Genomic DNA, 20408 nt, shown 5'->3' with positions numbered 1-20408 from the left:
AGGTGGAGCTTGTTTCCATCACATTGTTCCTCTCTCTCTGCAGCAGTAGATGTGAAGGACAGAACTTGCTTCTTTCACTGCCCACACCCCCCTCTGTAAGTAACCAGGAAAAGTTTGAGGTACAGTACCAGTAAGCACCCCATTCCATACAATATACAGAAACTGTTAACATTATTCCAGAACTCCAACTTATTAGCCTCTGCTAGGATAAAGCCATATTGTGGCATTAACAGAAGTGAAATTATGTGCATGTTTGCTAAAGTCACCTCTCACTGTGGAGAAAGTAATCAAAGTGAAATACCAGCTACCAATTTCATACAAAGATTTGGAGTTTCAACCGCAACAGTTTGAAATAATGGCCGAAGTACTCCAGAAGGAGGAGAAGAGATTATAGATGTACACACACACACACACACACACACACACACACACACACACACTCTGCAGTATTGGTTGTTACTGGTACAACAAAGTTCAAGGAGCTTCAGAAATGCCACTGTTTTTCCAAGCACCAATCATGGCTGCTACAAGTAGTATCTGCTCCAAATCAGTTTTACAATAATCCTCCTGTGTCCATAATATGGTAAACAATAAAATCATTTTTGGGCGAATTAATTGGCATGAAACCACAAATGATCTGTTTTAGGATCTGGTAAAAATTAATGGTTTCTTGTTGACTTCAATAACATCTTTATTAGCCAAGAAGAACTACACTCTTAACACATAGTTCTAACCTATGCAATCCATCTTAAACTCCAGCATCCAGGGATTCTTCCACTGCATACTGCTGTTGGCAATTTGTTTCTGCTGGCCATAGCCAATCAGGGGACAATATACAGTAGCCAATAAAACAGTTAAAGCCAATAATTCGTTACGGCAGAAGATAAGAACTGATTACTTTTGTTCTCAAAACAAATAGTGCAAGACAGATGATTATTGATCTGGTTAACCTGGGATATAAGAATGGTTCCTGATTTTCATATGTATTTCTTGTATTGCATGTTTCTCAGACTATGACAAGATTTCTTGGGATACTGTTTTGTATTCCAGTTTTATAGTTCCTTTGCAAGTTGGCGAAGCCAATGAATGTAAATTGGAGGAAAACTGGCTGTGGTAACAGACTAATCTATAGCATACCCCAATGACAATTTCAAAAACTTTGTAGGTATTTTTAAAATATCCCATTTTCAGAGGTTGTGGTTACTCAGAAACTGAGGTATTTTTGAAATGTTCCAATTTCAGTAGTTGTCGTTACGCAGGAACCTAAGAATACAGTTTTGATTTTACAGAACATTCCGTGTTATACGACAATATTCTGGATAATATATTCCATTATACCGCCACATAATTTCATGATCACATTGGTTCCATCATCTTGTCTAATCATTCAAACCATAATTTGTTGAAGTCCAATTCCCATCTTCCACTGCGCAAACTGTTACTAGCTGCAACACACAGTGGAGAAGCTGCCGACATGGTACGTGGAATTTTACCCAGAGTTAATAGTGAATTGTATACAATGCTGTATGAAATTTGAATATAATTGTGTTAGCAGAAGTATTCTCTGACACATGGAAAACAAAATCAGGTGAAATAAAAATGTGACTAAAACATTTAAAATAAAATTATAGGCCCTCCCATATATATTCTCCAAAGAAAATTTAAATCTCTAGCAAGTGATACTGGATTGGGAGGAGATCATATGACAGTGATGGCAATGCCAAAGGTTTACACTTAACACACTTCTCTCAGGGACACAATGCCCCTTCTCAAGTCTGTCACGGAGTATAACTCATCTCTTGAGGAAGCACTGGGCTTGGAAAGAAAAATGAATACATGTAGACCACCTTGAAAACCAATTTTGTGGAGCTGTCTGCGAATATTGTGCCTCCTGGCAGTAAAGCACACCTTTGCAGGCATGCGTGTGCTTGTGTGTGTGTGTGTGTGTGTGTGTGTGTGTGTGTGTGTGTGTGTGTGTGGGCGCGCACTTGCATTTAAGTTGACCAAAATTACCTACTTAAGCAAAATGGTAACTTGTGCTGCTAGTAATACAACATTCTATGTGGGTTTCTTTTCATTCATTTCCAAGACACTACAGCATGGTAGGGTCAATTCCATTTTGATCAGTCAGTATCTCAAGCAGGGGAGGGAAGGCCACTTGAATGTTCTCCCTGACAGATTTCAGCTTCATAGGCTGTGTGGAGATAGTTGTCATTTAATGTAAAGAATAAAGCATTATGGTATGGTCTTATGGCTCCAGACTTTTTCCCCAGCATTTAAGCTATATCTACAGATATGCTATCTAGAGTAAATGAAACCTGCTATAATGAATTCCAAATAATTCAAACTGCACACATAGCTGGAATGATTTTTCCTCTACAAATATGTTCCAGAATCCATATTAAACACAATCAGTGTAGGGAAAGACTCTCTACTGTGACCAACAAAATGAACTGTCATTGGATGTACCACCTATTTCACAAAAACACGTCAAAATCGATGAGCTTGCTATGTAACTGAACTGTAATCACAATATCTTACAGAAGATGGTGGAAAATTTACCATAGAAAATTTGTTTAAAGTGAATTTCACAGCAGATGACATTTGATTTGCACGAGAAAATGGCAGAAACCTGCTGTGATCTATCTGAAGTATTCGTAGCCAAAAAAATACATGTTAGTTTCAGATCTGGTGACAGGACTTTAAATAGTGGTGGCTCATTCTGATCCAGAAACAAAGAATCAATTTGTGATGGTAATTTATTCTGAAATGGGATTTGTCAGCTTAAAAAATTTAAGTCATAAACAGAGGTATATGAATACATGTTTAATGGGAATAGGTTGGATTGTTGGTTATGGCCTTGTTGAGGGAACCATCCATCTTTTGTCTGAAGTGATTTAGGAAAACCACAGAAAATCTAATCATGATTGCTGCAGAGAGAATAAGCCTTCCTCCTCTCAAATCTGAGGACAGGGTCTTAACAAACGCACTACCGCACTGGGTTATACCTAAGGTACAATGCTCTTAAGTATTTACATACTTGAAAGAAGTTTGCTTTACTCTCTCAACACTTATCACTGCACACACCAAACATTTTTGCAGATGACCTTAATCCCAGGACCATGTTGGCACACCTCTGTTTTGTCTCCATGTCATCCTGTCTGAAAAGCTCAGTTAGCATCTCCTCACAAGGAGTGATGTGTAGAGCTTAGAAAGCTAATGCCAGTATTATGCACTTCAAACACTGGGTGTACAATTTTCCTGCAAAAACATTGTACTGTAAATATAAAAACATATCGAAATTTCTGGTTGAGAATAACAAATTGTTTACGAATAAAGGAGACGGCTCACCTAAAGACAGAAGTACTGTGTCATTGACAGATACACACACAAAAGGTACAGAGCTTTATTTGGTTAGCTTTGAGAATGGAATTCCTTTCTCAAGCTATAGAAGGAAGAAAAAAAAAAAACACACACACACACACACACACACACACACACACACACACGTGTTCCTACATTGTGCTCATTCAACTGCCAGCTCTTTCCTGCCCCACAGTGAGTGTACTGGGGTGAGGTGGGGGTGAGGGATGGAGAGAGGTGGGGGGCAGAGAGTGGGTTGGGGGCAAATGTCTAGTGGCTTGTGGGAGAGAGGGGAGCCGTCCATGGGCTACCTAGGGGTGCAGGTAGAGGTGGCACACAGCAGACAGCTGAGCACTCGATTTCACAGACTAGGGCATGAGAGGGCAGCACACAACTGGCTCACACATACTGGGCAGGATGGAAGAACCTTGGGTAGGATGTACCTCATTTCAGGGCATGATGATAGATAATCAAAGACCTGACAAAGAACATGGTTCAGTCATTCCAGTTCTGGGTGGTATTGGGTAACACGAGGATACTCCTTTGTGGCTGGCTCTTGAGGGTGGTGGGAGGATGGAGGATGTGAGGGGGAAATGGCACGGGAGATCTGTTTGCAGACTAGGTGTGGGGGATGGTGCCTGTCTGTGGAGGCCTTGGTGAGACCCTCAGTATACTGAGCATGGAAGTTTTCATCAGTGGAGTTACACTGGCCCCAGGTGGCCAAGCTGTATGGGAGGGATTTTTGGTGTGAAAGGGATGAGACCCATCAAAATTGAGGTACTGTTGGTGGTTAGTAGGTTTACTGAAAATATTCTAAATAATTATACAATTTCTTTTTGTACTGATTAGTTACCAGGATTAACCATCTGTGTATCTCCATAACAAAAAAACAAAATTCTGAAAATCACCAACTGTTCCATTATGTGTATTTTCAGTTACCAGAGAGATATTATCTCTAGTCACTCTAACTATCCAAGAATTTGTTAAGTTTGGTATTTCTCCCACTCAATGGCCCAATCTAAACTACTGGCAGTGTTTTTTTCATGGTAATTAGTAGACGCAATTGGGAAAGTAGAAGTTAATTCAGACAGAGCCCATATACCTAAGCAAGTCTAATAAAAGTAGTTTTGTGGCAGTTACCCCAAAAGGTGCAACACACTTTTAGATAGACTATTTTCAGATGTAAGTTTCTACCATCCTTGAGGTTGAGAAAGTTAAGCCAATAGATTTCTGTTTGGTGTGTTATCCAATACTCCACAATTGTACTGAATTGTTGCCACTAAAGCATGTCCACAGCTTACCACCCATCTCTCTCTCTCTCTCTCTCTCTCTCTCTCTCTCTCTCTCTCTCTCACACACACACACACACACACACACACACACACACACACCCTCTCTCCCTCACAATTAGATGTAAGACTGATCGTGCTGACTAGTATAGGCTAAAGTCCAGAACAATGGCAGTGACAGACAGGTCGCTTTTCCTGTAAGGTACTTAGATTAACGTGTCAGTTTTATGCAGCCAATGGGAGAATCATTTTACGTAATCAATGAAAGACAAGAAAATAGGAGATGTATTTTGGGCACAAAAATTGAAATCAATTCATATTATTTTAGAATATTCATGTTTGGGTTGAATCATGAAAAGTTGCCTTAAAACTGACAGCAACCTGGCAACAATATTTATCTTTGCTATGTTTTTTAGAACAATGGTTGTGGTGACATACTGAGCTGCACTGAAGCCTCAGATCCATGTTAGGTTGGGGGAGATAGTTTGGTGCAAGTTGCTGAAGTCAACTAATGTCACACAAAAAGATTATTTTTGGGATGGGTGTTACTGGGAAAGACTGATCAGTACTGAAATCCCAGGTCTGTGTTTGGTTGGGAAGTGAGGGCCTGGTTACACTGTGTCAAAGTAAATGAATGTGATGCAATGTGAAGTATCTCAGCTGCAGTTAATGAAGATAAGAGCAGTGATTGCAGAGACACTTTGTGATAGGCAATTACATACATGTCACATTATTTTTCATACTCATTTCAGCTGTAAATGTTGTGTCAAAAAATTATTTCTACTGTTATGGCAAATATCTTGCAACTTTTTAGATATCAACCAATCCCTCCCCCTTTTTTTAAAAATTGCAGATTACTCAGTTATAACTACATCAGGATCTGACACAACTACTTCGCCTTTTTTTATCATTACTATTCTCTCATTATACACTTACAACTCTCTGCTGTCAGAACTCTTTGCTATCTTCCTGGCCTAGTGGGTAAAGCTCACCACATCGATGGTATTCAATTAGCTACATGTAATTCCTGGGTCGTGACAAATGGCGAGCACCTCAGTGAGCTCAGTCTTTGTTGGCCGAGTATAAGTTTGGTGAACCTGGTGTTCCTGATCTGGGAATTGGTGGGTGCCATAAACCTCTTTAACCAGAACTCTGGACATGCTTTATTGACAACTGGATGAAACATTGTGTGTCACAGGAAATGGGTATCTCGGCTTAATAACTGTGTTCATTAGGATGGTACAAATCCCTATAGAAGCAAGGCCATTAATCTCTTGGTGAGTTGCACACTGATGTGATGAACGATATGAAACAATTGTTAGTGGGCAACAACTGCGGAACCTGCCAGACCTCAGCTGTACAAGGCTTACCTTGGCACATGGAGCTCTGCCAGGATAGACTCCTCTTACCCTAGCTGCTTGTGTGATTCCAGTGAAGTCCATTAATTCTTTAAAAACTCTCCCAATGATTCAAGTGGGCTACTGATCACTTGTACCCAACCCAAGAAGCAAACTTGTGGTGTAGCTTTCCTGAGGTTTGTAAATGGAAGCGGTGACATTGAAGCACCCACTAAGTCCCTCTGTCCGCAGCTCGTGGTCTCACGGTAGCATTCTCGCTTCCCGAGCACGGGGTCCTGGGTTCGATTCCCAGCAGGTTCAGGGATTTTCACCTGCCTCGAGATGACTGGGTGTTGTTGTGTTGTCTTCATCACCATTCATCCCCATTACGATCAGAGGAAGGCAATGGCAAACCACCTACGCTAGGACCTTGCCTAGTACAGCAGTGTGCATCTCTCGCATCGTCCCCTACGCTCTGACAAGGAGTATGGGACTTCATCATCATCATCATCATCATCATCATCATCATCATCAAGTCCCTCTAGCTCATTTCCAACAGCCTTGCACACCCCACCAAAATACTAAGGGAAAGAGAGGAATGAAAACTTCACGAACAGGTAATGGACATATCAAAGTAGAATTTAAGGGGCTTCAGAAACCACACGGATTAGGAACTAGACTCATGTGTACATGCCTTCAAGAAACACATAAGGTTTTTGACATCCTTGTGCTATAGGAATATCACTTGCACAGAAATGATGATCTAAGTAGCAAAAAGGCTAAGAAGGGGCAGTGTTCATCGCTGACACACTTTACTCCTTACCTTGCACCCTAATCACATTACAAGCAGTTGCTGTCACAGAACTTTATGTCTTTCCATGTTAACAGGTACTACGGCAAAGAAAGGATTTCACTTGGCAGCATAAACAACGTGCGGAATTGTCTGCATGACAAGTGCAGTGAGTGAAATTGCTGTCATCTTTTGTCATTGTTGTTGTTAATGGTTCAAACAAAACCGACATCTGCCACAACGACAGTCACACACTCAATATCATCGCTTGCAAGTGATCTTGGGAATTATTCAATTAACTAACATGTGTGCAACCTTGGAACGTCTTTACAGAAATCTCCCAAAAGTGACAAAATTGTTAGGTAAATACCGATAAGCAAAACAGCATTTGACAGATTTAGGTATGTCTCATACAAATATACAGAGCCAATTTTGTAGTAAAGCACCACCCAGAATATTGATGAGTCCCAAGACTTCCCAAGTACAACAAACTGTTCATTCAAATCTATATTTTTGAGAACAAACATTTTAAATAATTATCATGATTTTATGAAGTACATACAGATGAAGCCAAACAGGATGACACTACTAGTTGTTCCATTGTTTCCCAGACTGTGACCTCAGAATCTGACTGCCCACAAGTTTACTGTATTTCATACTTGCCATTTTTTGTTGTGACCTTCAATCTGAAGACTGGTTTGATGCAGCTCTTCATGCTACTCTATCCTGTGTAAGCCTCTTTATCTCCGAATAACTACTGCAACCTACATCTTTCTGAATCTACTTACTGTGTTCATCTCTTTGTCTCTCTCTATGATTTTTATCCCCCACATGTCCCTCTAATAATAAATTGGTGATCCCTTGATATCATAGAATGTTTCCAATCAACTGATCCCTTATTTGTTGTGCCACAAATTTCTTGACTCCAAGTGCTTGATCCACCTATTCTTCGACGTTTTTCTGTAATACCACATTTTGAAAGCATCTATTCTCTTCTTATCTAAACTGTTTATCGTCCACGTTTCACTTCCATACGTGGCTACAATCCAGATAAATACCTTCAGAAAAGACTTCCTAACACTTAAATCTATATTTGGTACTAACAACTTCATTTTCTTCAGAAACACTTTTCTCACCATTGCCAATCAAAATTTTATATCGCCTCTACTTCGACCATCATCCGTTATTTTGCTGCCCATGCAGCAAAACTCATATACTACTTTAAGTGTCTCGTTTTCTAATCAATTACCTCAGCATTACCTGATTTAATTCGACTATATTCCATTGTCATTGTTTTGCTTTTGTTGATGTTCATCTTATATCCTCTTTCCAAGATGCTGTCCATTCCATTCAACTGCTCTTCCAAGTCCTTTGCTGTCTCTGACAGAATTACAATATCACTGGCAAACCGCAAGGTTTTTATTCCTTGAAATGGTTCAAATGGCTCTAAGCACCATGGGACTTAACATCTGAGGTCATCAGTCCCCTAGACTTAGAACTACTTAAACCTAACTTAACCTAAGGACATCACACACATCCATGCCCGAGGCAGGATTTGAACCTGCAACCGTAGCAGCAGCGCAGCGCCTAGAACCGCTCGGCCACAGCGGCCAGTATTTATTTCTTCTCCCTGGACTTTAATCCATACTCCAAATTTCTCTTTGGTTTCCTTTACTGTTTGCTCAACATACAGACTGAATAACATCAGGGATAGGCTACAACCCTGTCCCACTCCCTTCTCAACCACTGCTTCCCTTTCATGCCCCTCAACTCATATCTGCATTCCGGTTTCTATACAAGTTGTAAATAGCCTCTCTCTCCCAGTATTTTACCCCTGCTGCAATCAGAATTTGGACTATTCAGTCAACACTGTCAAAAGCTTTCTCTAAGTATACAATGCTATAAATGTAAGGTTGCCTTTCCTTAACTTGTCTTTTAAGATTTAATATGGTCAGTGTTGCCTCACTTGATCCTACATTTCTCCAGAATCCAAATCCATCTTCCCCGAGGTCAACTTCTACCAGTTTTCCCAGTCTTCGGTAAAGAATTTGAGTAAGTATTTTGCAGCCATGAGCAATTAAACTGATAGTTAAACCGATTGCTGTGGAATTGTAACTACTACATTCTTCTTGAAGTCTGATGGTATTTTACCAGTCTTGTACATCTCGCACACCAGTCCGAGTAGTTTTGTCTAGATCTTTCAGAAGTTGTCAAATTCTTCTTGCAGGATCATATCTCCAATCTCATCTTCAGCTATGTTCACCTCTCTTTCTTTTCAAGTTCATCTCCCTTGTACAGACTCTATATATACTCCTGCCTCCTTTCAGTTTTTTTTTTCTTCTTCTTTTTTTTTTTTTTTTTTGGGGGGGGGGGGGGGGGGGACTGGTTCTGCGCTCTTCATATTCATACAACTGCTTGTCTTTTCCCCAAAGGCCTCTTACATTTTCCTATAACCAGTACCTATCATTCCACTAATGAAATATGAGATTCAGAATTCACACTCTTAGCAGTGGAAGTTGTAAAACATAACGAAATATTTTTTTTTTTTACATGTGAAATTACATCATTTTTTTTTCACTTAGCCTATTATGAAATACACAGAAAATGTTAGCTAAACTAAAAAATAAGTGTTACCCTAAACCATAAAACACTGAAACAGAATGCTTCATAGATGATTTATTTTTGTTTTAGGCCAGTAATTTATTAGTTTAAATTCTACAAAAGTAATATTTTTTCTTTAGTAGGCAATTCAACAAAAATAATAAAATATCTAGTATCAAGAGAAAAGAAAAATTCACTTTATAAGTTCACTTTCTATTATTTTTCATGGTAATTGAACTAAAGTTGTTGCAATTTGTGTTTAACGCTAAACTGCCCTAATTCAACTTATTATATTCACACTTAGGCCCTAACTATTATTTAGTCACTGAATGTTGTATGAATCAAATGTAAGACCAAATGTCAGGTCTCCCCTGTGACTCAAAGTAGGCTCAGGCAGCACTGAAATGACATCAGAGGATGGAACTTCCGTCTCATCTCTTCTATCAGGCCAGTAGAATGTGGTGCCACACTTTATCTTATTTTTGCATCTGAGGAAAATCACTTCTGGATCTCCTAAATCACTAATTTTGCTAACTTGGCCAATAAAATGAACTTTCTTACATTTTGTTGCAAACGCTACCAGAACATAGTTTCCAACTGTAATTTTATCTTTGGCTTCAAAAAAGTTTGCCTCTCTTTCTTCTTCACAGTTTATCATTTCTTTCCTGAGATTGGCCAGTGTTATTATGGTCCCATTTTCTTCATCACCACTTATTAAAGATAGGCCTCCTTCAGTTTCCCTTTCTTCACTTGTTGATTCAACTTCGTCTTTTTTTCTTGTTACCCACATGATCAATCAGGGATTTTTTTCCACAACACTCCAAAATGCCATTTCGGATAAAGTAACAGCACTTTGTTTGGAAGATTTACTTTTCATTACCACACCCTTTTTTATGTCGATAATGCTTTTTCGTTTTGCTTTCTCCTTATTATTCTCATTTCCTCTGAAATCTTTTTCTTTATAGATGGCATCTTGAAAAGTGGTAACTTCAGCTCCTGGTGCAATCCTTTTCTTCTTTGTTTTACCAGTGGGACTACACTGTCGGACTGTGTCATATTTTATAAAAGGAAACGTTGTTTAAAAATATAGTAGACTTAAATAAAATATATCTCACACAAACTTAGTAGGCCTACAAATCCAGCACATCAGGTATTCTGGTATCCATATGTACAGGAAGGCCAGTTTAGTTGATCTAGTGTGATAGCAAAAACAAGACTACGGCTTAAATAAATAAATCTGTTCCGGTAAGTTTGTTTGGGGCAAGTGTAACCCCCCTGGTTACACTTGCCCCAGCCTGTTGGTTACACTTGCCCCACATGGGAAAAAGTTGGGGTAAGTGTAACCATGCCTGGCATATCAAGAGCTTTATCAGTAGAGTAAAATGAATCTCATATTTGAAATTTTCATGCAAAAGTTAGTTTGTAACCAAAAAAATGTGCAGTTATCTTTAAAACTGCAAAAATGACAACCACCAAATTCTGAGCATGTCACTCAAGCATGTCACTCACTCGCAGAGTGAAAATGCAGACGTCAATTCAAGTCCAAAAATTAATTACCAATTTATGTCAGATTCAACAACTTATGGTTAAATATAACAAAGAAAGGAGTAAATTAATATGTGTGATAGGTCAGAGGTAAAAATACAGCTTCTTTAAGGCACCATAAGCCGTGGTTACACTAATCCCATGGTTACACTTACCCTAGTTCACCCTAAGTGAAAAAAATGATGAATTTTCAAACGAAAAAAAAAAAAAATTTATGTTTTCGAACTTTCACTGCAAAGCGTGTGAATCCTGAATCCTTCCTGGTGATGCTGACAAAGTTTTATGAATTTAATTGTAAAAGTATAGACACTGGAAATTAAAATGTCCTGTGATGCCTCTCCTGCTCCAAGTCGGCCCATTTGACGTCCTACCCCCCTTAAGACAAAGATTTTGCATTTTGCAATCCTTGTGCCACAGTAATTATGGTGATGAGGAATGTTTAATACAAGTCATCAGCTTTGGTCAGTGACAATGTTGATGGCTGCTGCCATGCCACCTTTTGATGCACATATTCACAGTTTTGTTGTTAGCTGGCAAAGCTAACAAATGTGAAAGCAAAAAAAATCGGAAGTCGTGACTGACGGACCTGCAGCTTCGCCAGACGAGTAGATTAGGTTAGAAGTTGACAATTTGGTTGCGAGTTGGTGAAACCAATGACTGAGATACTAAAAAAACTGTTATGATGAAAGAAAGAGCTGTAGCTTAGCCCATTTGAAAAAATCACCAATAAAATTATAGTCACCATGTTGTTTACAGTGTGTATAGCATGTTTCCGGAGCTTAGCCCATTTGAAAAAAATTACCAATAGAATTATAGTCACCATGTAGCTTACAGTGTGTATAGCATGTTTCCTATGTTACTTGTCAAAGCTGACAACTCGTATCCAACATTCCTCGATTACCTGCTAATTATAATTCTTGACATTTTCCCTATTTCATATTATGACACAAATTTAGAAGATAAGTTTATCTGCAGACCCGCTCTCAATTTCAAGTGATGGTAAGGTGGATGTGACACGGGTTTTAAGATTTTGTGTGCACAAAGTGTGGTTGCTCATCCATTTACTATGTAACTGATCACCCAACCATCATTTCTGAACTTCCTGTTCCACAGCTCTTCTTTCTTGTAATCATATTTTATTGGTAATATTTTATGCATAAAAATAGTACATTTTAATATTAAGAATGTAATAAACGTTATACATGGGGCTCCCCTTAGCATTTTTAAACATGTTAAGGATGTAAAGATTAGGCTTCCCTACTTGTCAACCACTTCTTGTATTGTTATTAAATTAGAGCAGTGTGTTCTCTATTGCAGTAGTTGTCCTATTAGTCTATAAAATAAAATAACAAATAGGTCCTTACTTGCATCAGTGCTGAAATAGATGCTCCGTCTCTGCCCAACCAAAATTTGGTCTGGGCTGAATCTTGACAGCCCAGGTATCTCAAGTAACTTTATTTCCCCAGGTCGTAAGCGACTCACTGATGACAATTCGAGATCTGTGATACTTTTCATACTACCCAAAAGAGCTCTATCTGCATCCACCCAAGTAAAGTTGATGATGTAGATCTCTACAAAATGAAATACAGGTAAGAATTTGCTCACTAACGTGTTTAAGATGTTATGTTAACTTTTATCAACTCACCTGACGTTCTAAACAGTTTATTCAACTCCCTGATGAAATCTTCTCCTCTGCTTTTATCAAGAGTGCTAACAATCGCATTAACATGGAACGAAAGCTTCAAATCGTTAAGCGACGAAATTTCTGCGTACGGTAGGGATTCTCTGTGTACTTCAGTTGTCTTCCACCACAACGGAAATCCAACAACAATTAACATGAAGAAAAATGACAAAGCCGAGTACACCCTGTAAATAGCTAAAACATTGACACTTTCAGTGCTAAAATGCAATTAGTTTTAATGGAGATCAAGCATTACAATGTTTTTGCATGCTAATATCTTACCGTCATTGTCCTTCTTGTCACTAATTTTGGTGTTTTGGGAGGGTCCTCCGCGGCTTGTTTCGCCTTCCTTGCTCGAGACAGTCATAATAATTCAAAAGGGAAGCACCTGACACACTTTAATTTGATGTGGCCCTTAAAAAATATAAACAAAACTCTGCCATCACCGTTGGCTACTTATTTTCCAACACTTCACAACATTCTAAATCTTTCGCAGCTCGCTCAGTTTGCAACCATTACGTTAACTGTTCGCACCTTGTTTATTTACTATCAAAGATGTTATAATAGTGAAGCACGGCGCCAAAGACCTACGTGTCTCTTTGGCGTTTAGCGTTTACCAAAGAGACTCTGTCCAGTTAACACAAAAACGAAAAATATATATTTTAAATTATTATTTTTTTACGTTCACATGTGATCGATCCTTTGTATTTTCTGATGATTCGGTCTCTTTGAAAACTTCTGTTTATAGGCTTCAATACCAATTGCCACAATGCTGTCTGCCGAGGAGGTCATGACTGACTACACTCTGCACTGTTGTTGACAAAACAATCGAAAGATAGAAGGCTAAATGTCTAGATCAAAAATGGGAATACGATCTTTATTTGAGAGGCGAAAATTAACGGAAATTAAGGAATGCTATGAAACGGCAGAAATACGTACAGCTGAAATACTAACATGACATCGAAAATGTCGTAGACACTTCTATGAAATAAATTGAAAGTGTGTCGAATTTACAACGTTTTGTTACTTTCGAAAGTATGTTGACATTTGGTTTATGTTTGGGTTCATATTATAGTCTAGTATGTAGAGGAACTCTGGCTCAAATTTATATGTATAGTCGACCACGCACTTGATATTGTAATAGATATGTACGCAGTAGAACAGTTCATAACGAGAGGGAACCACCACCGAATACAGTCACTATAAATAAACTCCTACAGAAACAGAGATTAATCCATAACAGGTGTAAAACACAGCGTGGGGCTATAGATAAATTAGTTGCTGAATGAAACGCGTTTGGCTGTCACGAGGGCTATGCTTGATGACCACCATAGCAGAATATTGTCAAATGACATTTCACAAAATCCAAATAAATTATGGCCGTATGTAAAGGCTGTTAGTGGCACCAAAGTTAGTGTCCAGCCCATAGCAAAGTAAAAGCTGAAATGCCGAACTCAGTTTTAAAATGTTCCTTTACAAAGGAAAACCCAGGAGAACTGCCCCAATTTAATCCTCGTACCACTGAAAATATGAATGAAATAAGTATTATTGTCAGTTGTGTTGAGAAACAGCTGAAATCGTTAAAACTGAACAAAGCACCAGGCTACGATGGAATCCCTGTCAGATTCTATAATGAATTTGCAGCTAAGTTAGCCCCTCGTCTCACTATAATTTATCGTAGATCTCTCAAACAAAATACCACGCCAGTTTTTGGAAAAAGGTACAGGTCACACCCATCTACAAGAAGGATACCGGTAGCAGAAGTGATCCAGGAAGCAAAAATCTGCCGCCCAATATCTTTGACATTCGTTTGTTATAGAAACTTAGAACATATTCTGTGCTCAAACATAATGTATCTCAAAAGGAATGACCTCCTCAATGACAACCAGCATGGTTTTTGAAAATATTGATTATGTGGAACCCAACTCACACTTTTCTCACATAACATACTGAGAGATTTGGCTCAAGGCAGTTGGGTAAATACATTATTTATTGAATTCCAAAAAGCTTTTGACTCAGTACCATACCTGTACTTATTGTCAAAAGTATGATAAAGTGAAATGTATAATTTGATTGACGATTCTTTGGTAGGGATGACACACCATGTGATCTTCCATGGAGAGTCATCGTCAGATGTAGAAGTAACTTTGGGTGTGCCCCAGAGAAGTGTGTTGGGTCCTTGCTGTTTGTGTTGTATATTAATTACACTGCAGAAAATATTAATAGTAAAATAAAGCCTTTTGCAGGTGATGCAGTTATCTATGGTTAAGTACTATCTGAGAGAAGCTGCATAAATATTCAGTCAAGTCTTTTCAATGTGGTACAGAGATTGGCAACTTGCTCTAAATGTTCAGACATGTAAAATTGTGCACTTCACACACACACACACACACACACAAAAAGGACATAATATCCTATGACTATAATATCAACAAGTCACTGGTGGACTCAGCCAATCCCACAAACATCTGCGTGTAACACTTTGTAAGGATATGAAATGGAATGATCACATAGTTCAGTCATGGGTAAAGCAGATGGTAGACTTCGCTTTTTGGTAGAATACTGAGGAAGTGCAATCAGTCTACTAAACAGACTGCTTACAGATCACTCATGCGACCCATCCTAGATTACTGCTTAAGTGTGCAGGACCCGTACCATACAGGACTAACAGAGGATATTGCATATATGCTCGCAGGTTGGTTTAATCCATAGGAGGGTGTCACAGAGACACTGAAGAAACTGAAATTGCAGGCTCTTGAAGACAGATGTATACTATCCTGAGAAAGTCTATCAACACAGTTTCAAGAACCGGCTACAAATGATTACTCTAGGGATACACGAAAACCCTCTACATATCAGTCTCACAGGGATTGTGAGGATAAGGTTAGAATGATGACAGCACACACAAAGACATTCAATCAATTATTCTTCCCATGTTCCAAATGAGAATGGAAGGGAAAGAAACCCTAACAATTGGTACAATGGAATGTACCCTCTGTCATGCACCTCACGGTGATTTGCAGAGTATAGATGTAGATGTAGACAGCATTCTGCAACAGATAAATGTTGATGTTTCAAGCAGGTGGTTTGAAATGATTAGTGTGTGTTCAAAGGCATATTATACTAATCTCTTGTTGCCCATATGGGTATATATCGTAACGGTTTTACTTATCTTCGAGTATCAGTCTGTAGCGGATTGTATAGGTAAATTTCCAACGATCAAGATTTGTGATGAAGCAATGAGATGGTATACTTACAAATGACAATCAAACAATGTACAGATTCTTTCAAACCATTACCACAATGATGGAGTACTACCATACTTATGACTTTTTACTGTTGTCATTCACCTCCATTCCCAAATAGCACTTGGGAGGAACAAATGTCTGGAAACCTCTGATGAAGCAGGAAATTCTCCCATTTTCCCATTGTCGCTAGAAGTATATGGATGGATGTAGTACAGCATGCTGCTCGACTCTTTAATTTAGAAGATATGCTACAGTGCACTTTTGCTTGTGAAAGGCATGTGGGAGAACTGAGGTAGGTAAGTAAGTACTTTCCTACAGTAGAAATGTTGTAAGACAATCTGATTATAATGAATAGCATACAATAGTAAAAAGTTTGGTACATCTTATGTCTTTTGTTTCCAGATTGTGCACTAATTTCACTCTTGCATGAGATTTTAGGTGAGGGATTAATCTTTGGGTCTGGTACTTTGGCTGATGTTTTTCTTAGATGAAAGAAAAACAGACACAGGACATGGGACAGATAGAATACAAGAGGAGGAAGAAGTTACAAATAATATATTATTTTGTTCCATTTACATATTTTATTTCACTGATTTATATAACTTACACACTTTTCCAGTTTTAATTGTTTGCCATTTCATGGCATTGTTTCTTGGAATGGTACCTGTCCCTCATTATTGAAGTAATTAATAAATACTTCCAAGCATTTGTTTCCTTCTTCAATTCGTTCTCTTGTTGTGGTTTTTGCCAGAGGAACAAGGGAGTTAATTGATGTGAGAAATGTATGGCTTCCTCTCTCATACATGCTTTGTATTTCTTTACTAAGCAATTGTGCAACTAACAGCACACATGTAGAATGCTGTCAACAGCTTCGAAATTCACAGTCGTTATTTGGTGCATCTCAATGTGAGTACGCCAAAAGCTTCACTCTAGACAACATGTAATTAAAAATTTGTTTGTCCATTACATTTTTAAGGGAAAATTGTTTCATGATATGTCTGTTTAGTGCAAATGCACTGTCCCTGACCAACACGTATGGAACATTTTTATCACTGTTTAACAGTGGAGGTGTAGTTGTTAGGTTCAATGTTCCTATAGAAATTTGTCTAGTATAGTATAGAACCATTGGAAACACAACCATTTGTCCCAGCATGCACATAAATAAATTCATTATATGTATTAACTACTGGAAATAACACTGAAAAATTGGTTGTAATTACAATATATTCCTCTTTATTTGTCACTGACCATGTACACAATGGAATAGGCTTTGGCTCATATGTGAGATATCGATATACTTAATTACGTACACCAGTACAGACATTTTGCCATACATTTTTAATTTTAACATATGTTCACAAACTCATCAAAAACTTCTGTTATAACATAAAAAGGATTTTTGGCCAGTCAGCTCTACATTTTCTTTTAAATTACTTACAAGACATGGACTATGCAGAGAGTGGTAATTTGTTAAAGATTTTTAGGGAGCTAACTGGGGAAGCTTATTTAAAACAGGCACTGATTCCCATTCAGTTTTGTTATAGCACATGTTGTGAAATGTCCCGCAGTAAGGACACTCCAACAAGAACAAAAAAATCGTTCAAATGGCTCTGAGCACTATGGGACTCAACTGCTGAGGTCATAAGTCCCCTAGAACTTAGAACCACTTAAACCTAACTAACCTAAGGACAACACACACATCCATGCCCGAGGCAGGATTCGAACCTGCGACCGTAGCGGTCGCGCGGTTCCAGACTGTAGCGCCAGAACCGCTTGGCCACCAGCGGCCGGCCAACAAGAACACATGAATATCCGAAACAAAACTCTTTTTATTCATACATTTCAGTTCTGAATGTTTGAGACACAAATTGATAAGTAAAGGCTTATCACTGCATAAAAAACAAATAAGTTGAAAATGGAGTTACAAAAGTTCCTCTTCTGGAAATTTGAAATGAAACAAAATGGTCTCTTAAAATTATTGCAGTTAATTAATTCTTGGATCACTATGTCAAATAAGAATCACTGTGAAGAGAAGTGGTGTTTGTTTGAACAGGTGGGGTGGTGACTCTGTTCTTGAGGGTTTAGGAAAGAAAGAGAGGAATGGTGAGCTGTATGTGGTGCAGTATGGCCCTGTACGAAGCAAGGAAAAGATTCAGGGCATCATCAAGAAGGGGTTGCAACAAAATTTGGACATTTGTATCGTGAAAGCGCAGACAAATTGGTCCGCTATGACGTTAGAGGCTGGATGGAAAGGTTCAGTGTGGATTAAAGTGATGCCATTGGTTGTGCAAAAGGGCGTAATTCTGAAAGAGGTGGACTGAGGACTGTTATAAGTAACCAGAATTTCCAGGATGCTTCCTATAGAAAAAATGTGGGTCAGCACTTTGATGCTGTCTGTAGAAGATATGGAGGAGATATGGATAACAAAAGGAAAATGTGTGCTTCGACAGCAACAAGTGAGAAAGGGGTCCACAAATTTGGGAGGAACTCAGGTCCATGGATTAGAGCGCCATGGAAAATAATGTAGAGCACCGTGACCTGTTTGCTTTGACATTTAGAACAGGCAGCCACCATGGATGTGATGGCAAAGTGCATGCTCTGCCAATAGACATGTTGACAGGTGACGTGTCTGGTGAACAATACCTACTTCATGTAGAAGGATGAGGACCCTATCGTGGTGTGTGCAAGGGATGCAGTGTGCATTCTCCTATTGTCGCCCAGTATGAGGACAATGCTGTTGACCACTAGGAGCTCCTGTCATCAAGCCGAGAAGGCTTGCAGATCTGTGTATGTCAGCGTCTTATAATTCACTGTACAACTGTGTTTGACAAACCGCAAGATGTCGCATAGGACCGGGTCAGTGGCTGTGTGTTGTCAGATGAGGGTGACATCCTACAGGACCCAGGCTGTGGCGTCTTCAGCATCTGAGTACTGCTAGCAGCAGATCTCTGGGTCAGAGCCAATATCTGGGTCTTGACCATTGTGCTGCCTGGAAAGGTCTGCATTAGCATGATGAGCTGTGGACCAAAACTGGACGTTGAAAGTGTATTATGGAGAAACAAACAGAGCCCAGCACTGGACCTGAAAAGCCGTTGTGGTGGGGAGGGATGCAGTGGACTTCAGTAAGGATAGGAGCAGTTTATGGTCCATGAGGAGTGTAAATTGCCGCCCATACACATAATTGTGAAACTTTTTCATATCAAAGATGTCACTGCTTCCTTCTTGACTTTGCTGTAGTTCCATTGAGCCAAAGATAAAATTTTTGACACAAAAGCAATCGGCCTCTCCAATCAGTTGATCACATGTGAGAGTACATCCTCTATGCCATAGTCTGATGCATTGGCAGCAAGAATCTGAGGCTTTGAAGGATCGTAGATGGTAAGAAGGTGTGGTGGAAAAGGGCCTGTCAGAGATCATGAAATGCCTTGTCACACTGGGGTGTCCATTTCTGGTGTACATTTTTATGAAAGAGATAATGAAGTGGTTCTGCCAAGGCTGCTGCATGGGGAAGAAAACGGCAGTAGTAGTTCATTTGTCCTAAGATGGTTTTGAATTGAGATCTGTTTTCTGGCATGGAAAAATGTCGAATAACATTGACATACTGGGGTATGAGTTAACTTCCGGATGCACTGGATATGTGGCCTAAGTAGTCAACTTGTCACTCAAAAAGTCACACCTTTCCTTGTTACAATGGACCTGCACAAAGTTAGACACTGCAAAAAGTGTGTCCAAGTTCTTGGCTAAATCTTCAGTGGAGTGACCTGCTACAAGTATGTCATCAAGATAATTGGTGGTGCCTGTGATACTTCATATCAAATGTTCCAAATGTCTTTGAGAAATAGCTGGAGCACTAGCAATGCTGAAGGGAAGTCTATTACATTGGTAAAGTCCAAAATGTGTGTCGATGACCAGTATGTAACAGGATTCAGCATCCAATGGTAACTGGAAGTAGGTGTGTTTTAAGTTAGTCTTGGAGAACACGTTGCCCCCACCCAGCTTAGCAAAAATGTCTTCCAGTTTGGGGATAGGATATGAGTCAAATACGCACTGCCCAATTGGGCTTCTCAAAGACGAAGATGGGCATTGCCTAGCAGCTTTAGACACTGGTGTCAGCACCCCATCATCCTGCAGACATTGTAATTCTGTGCATAATTTATCCTGAAGTGTGCAAGGGTGGTTTGGGCTTTACAAAATTTGGGCACAGCCAAAGGAAGGAGAGATGCATGAGCCTCGAAGTCAGAGACACCCAAGGACGGCGATGAAAAAACAGCTTCATATTGGGACAAAAATTCAGCCTCATATGAACCCTTGTGGGGGGCACTGACAGTGATTCTGGTTCATTAATTTTCAGCCCTAGGACATCAGAAAGGTCCAGTCCCAACAGATTGGTGACACCTGGTGCCACAACAATCAATATGTGGGCTGTGAAGGACATGGAGCCATATTTCAATGAGGGCTTGAAAGCCCCCTTGACAGAGATCAAGTCATTGCTAAAACTTCTTAATGGAGTGCCAGAATGTTGAGGGGCATGGGGCCGCATTCCGTTCAATCAAT

At 39.3% G+C, this 20408-nt stretch overlaps 1 protein-coding gene across 1 annotated transcript in view; it reads right to left on the bottom strand.

Moving 5' to 3' along the window:
- Positions 1-13155, bottom strand: part of LOC126203345 (GPI transamidase component PIG-S) — a 50312-nt gene extending 37157 nt beyond the window's left edge. The window contains exons 1-3 of the mRNA XM_049937635.1: positions 12889-13155; positions 12571-12801; positions 12290-12496 (exon numbers count right to left, since the gene is read on the bottom strand). Of these exons, the coding sequence (XP_049793592.1) occupies positions 12290-12496; positions 12571-12801; positions 12889-12973 (523 nt within the window). The 5' untranslated portion in view covers positions 12974-13155. The remainder of the gene's footprint in view (positions 1-12289; positions 12497-12570; positions 12802-12888) is intronic.
- Between the last annotated feature and the right edge of the window lie 7253 nt (positions 13156-20408).

This window comes from Schistocerca nitens, chromosome 9, assembly GCF_023898315.1.
Source record: "Schistocerca nitens isolate TAMUIC-IGC-003100 chromosome 9, iqSchNite1.1, whole genome shotgun sequence".
In the NCBI taxonomy this organism is placed as follows: Eukaryota; Metazoa; Arthropoda; class Insecta; order Orthoptera; family Acrididae; genus Schistocerca; species Schistocerca nitens.
Note: the sequence above shows the minus strand (reverse complement) of the source record. Positions and strands in the feature narration are given on the sequence as shown.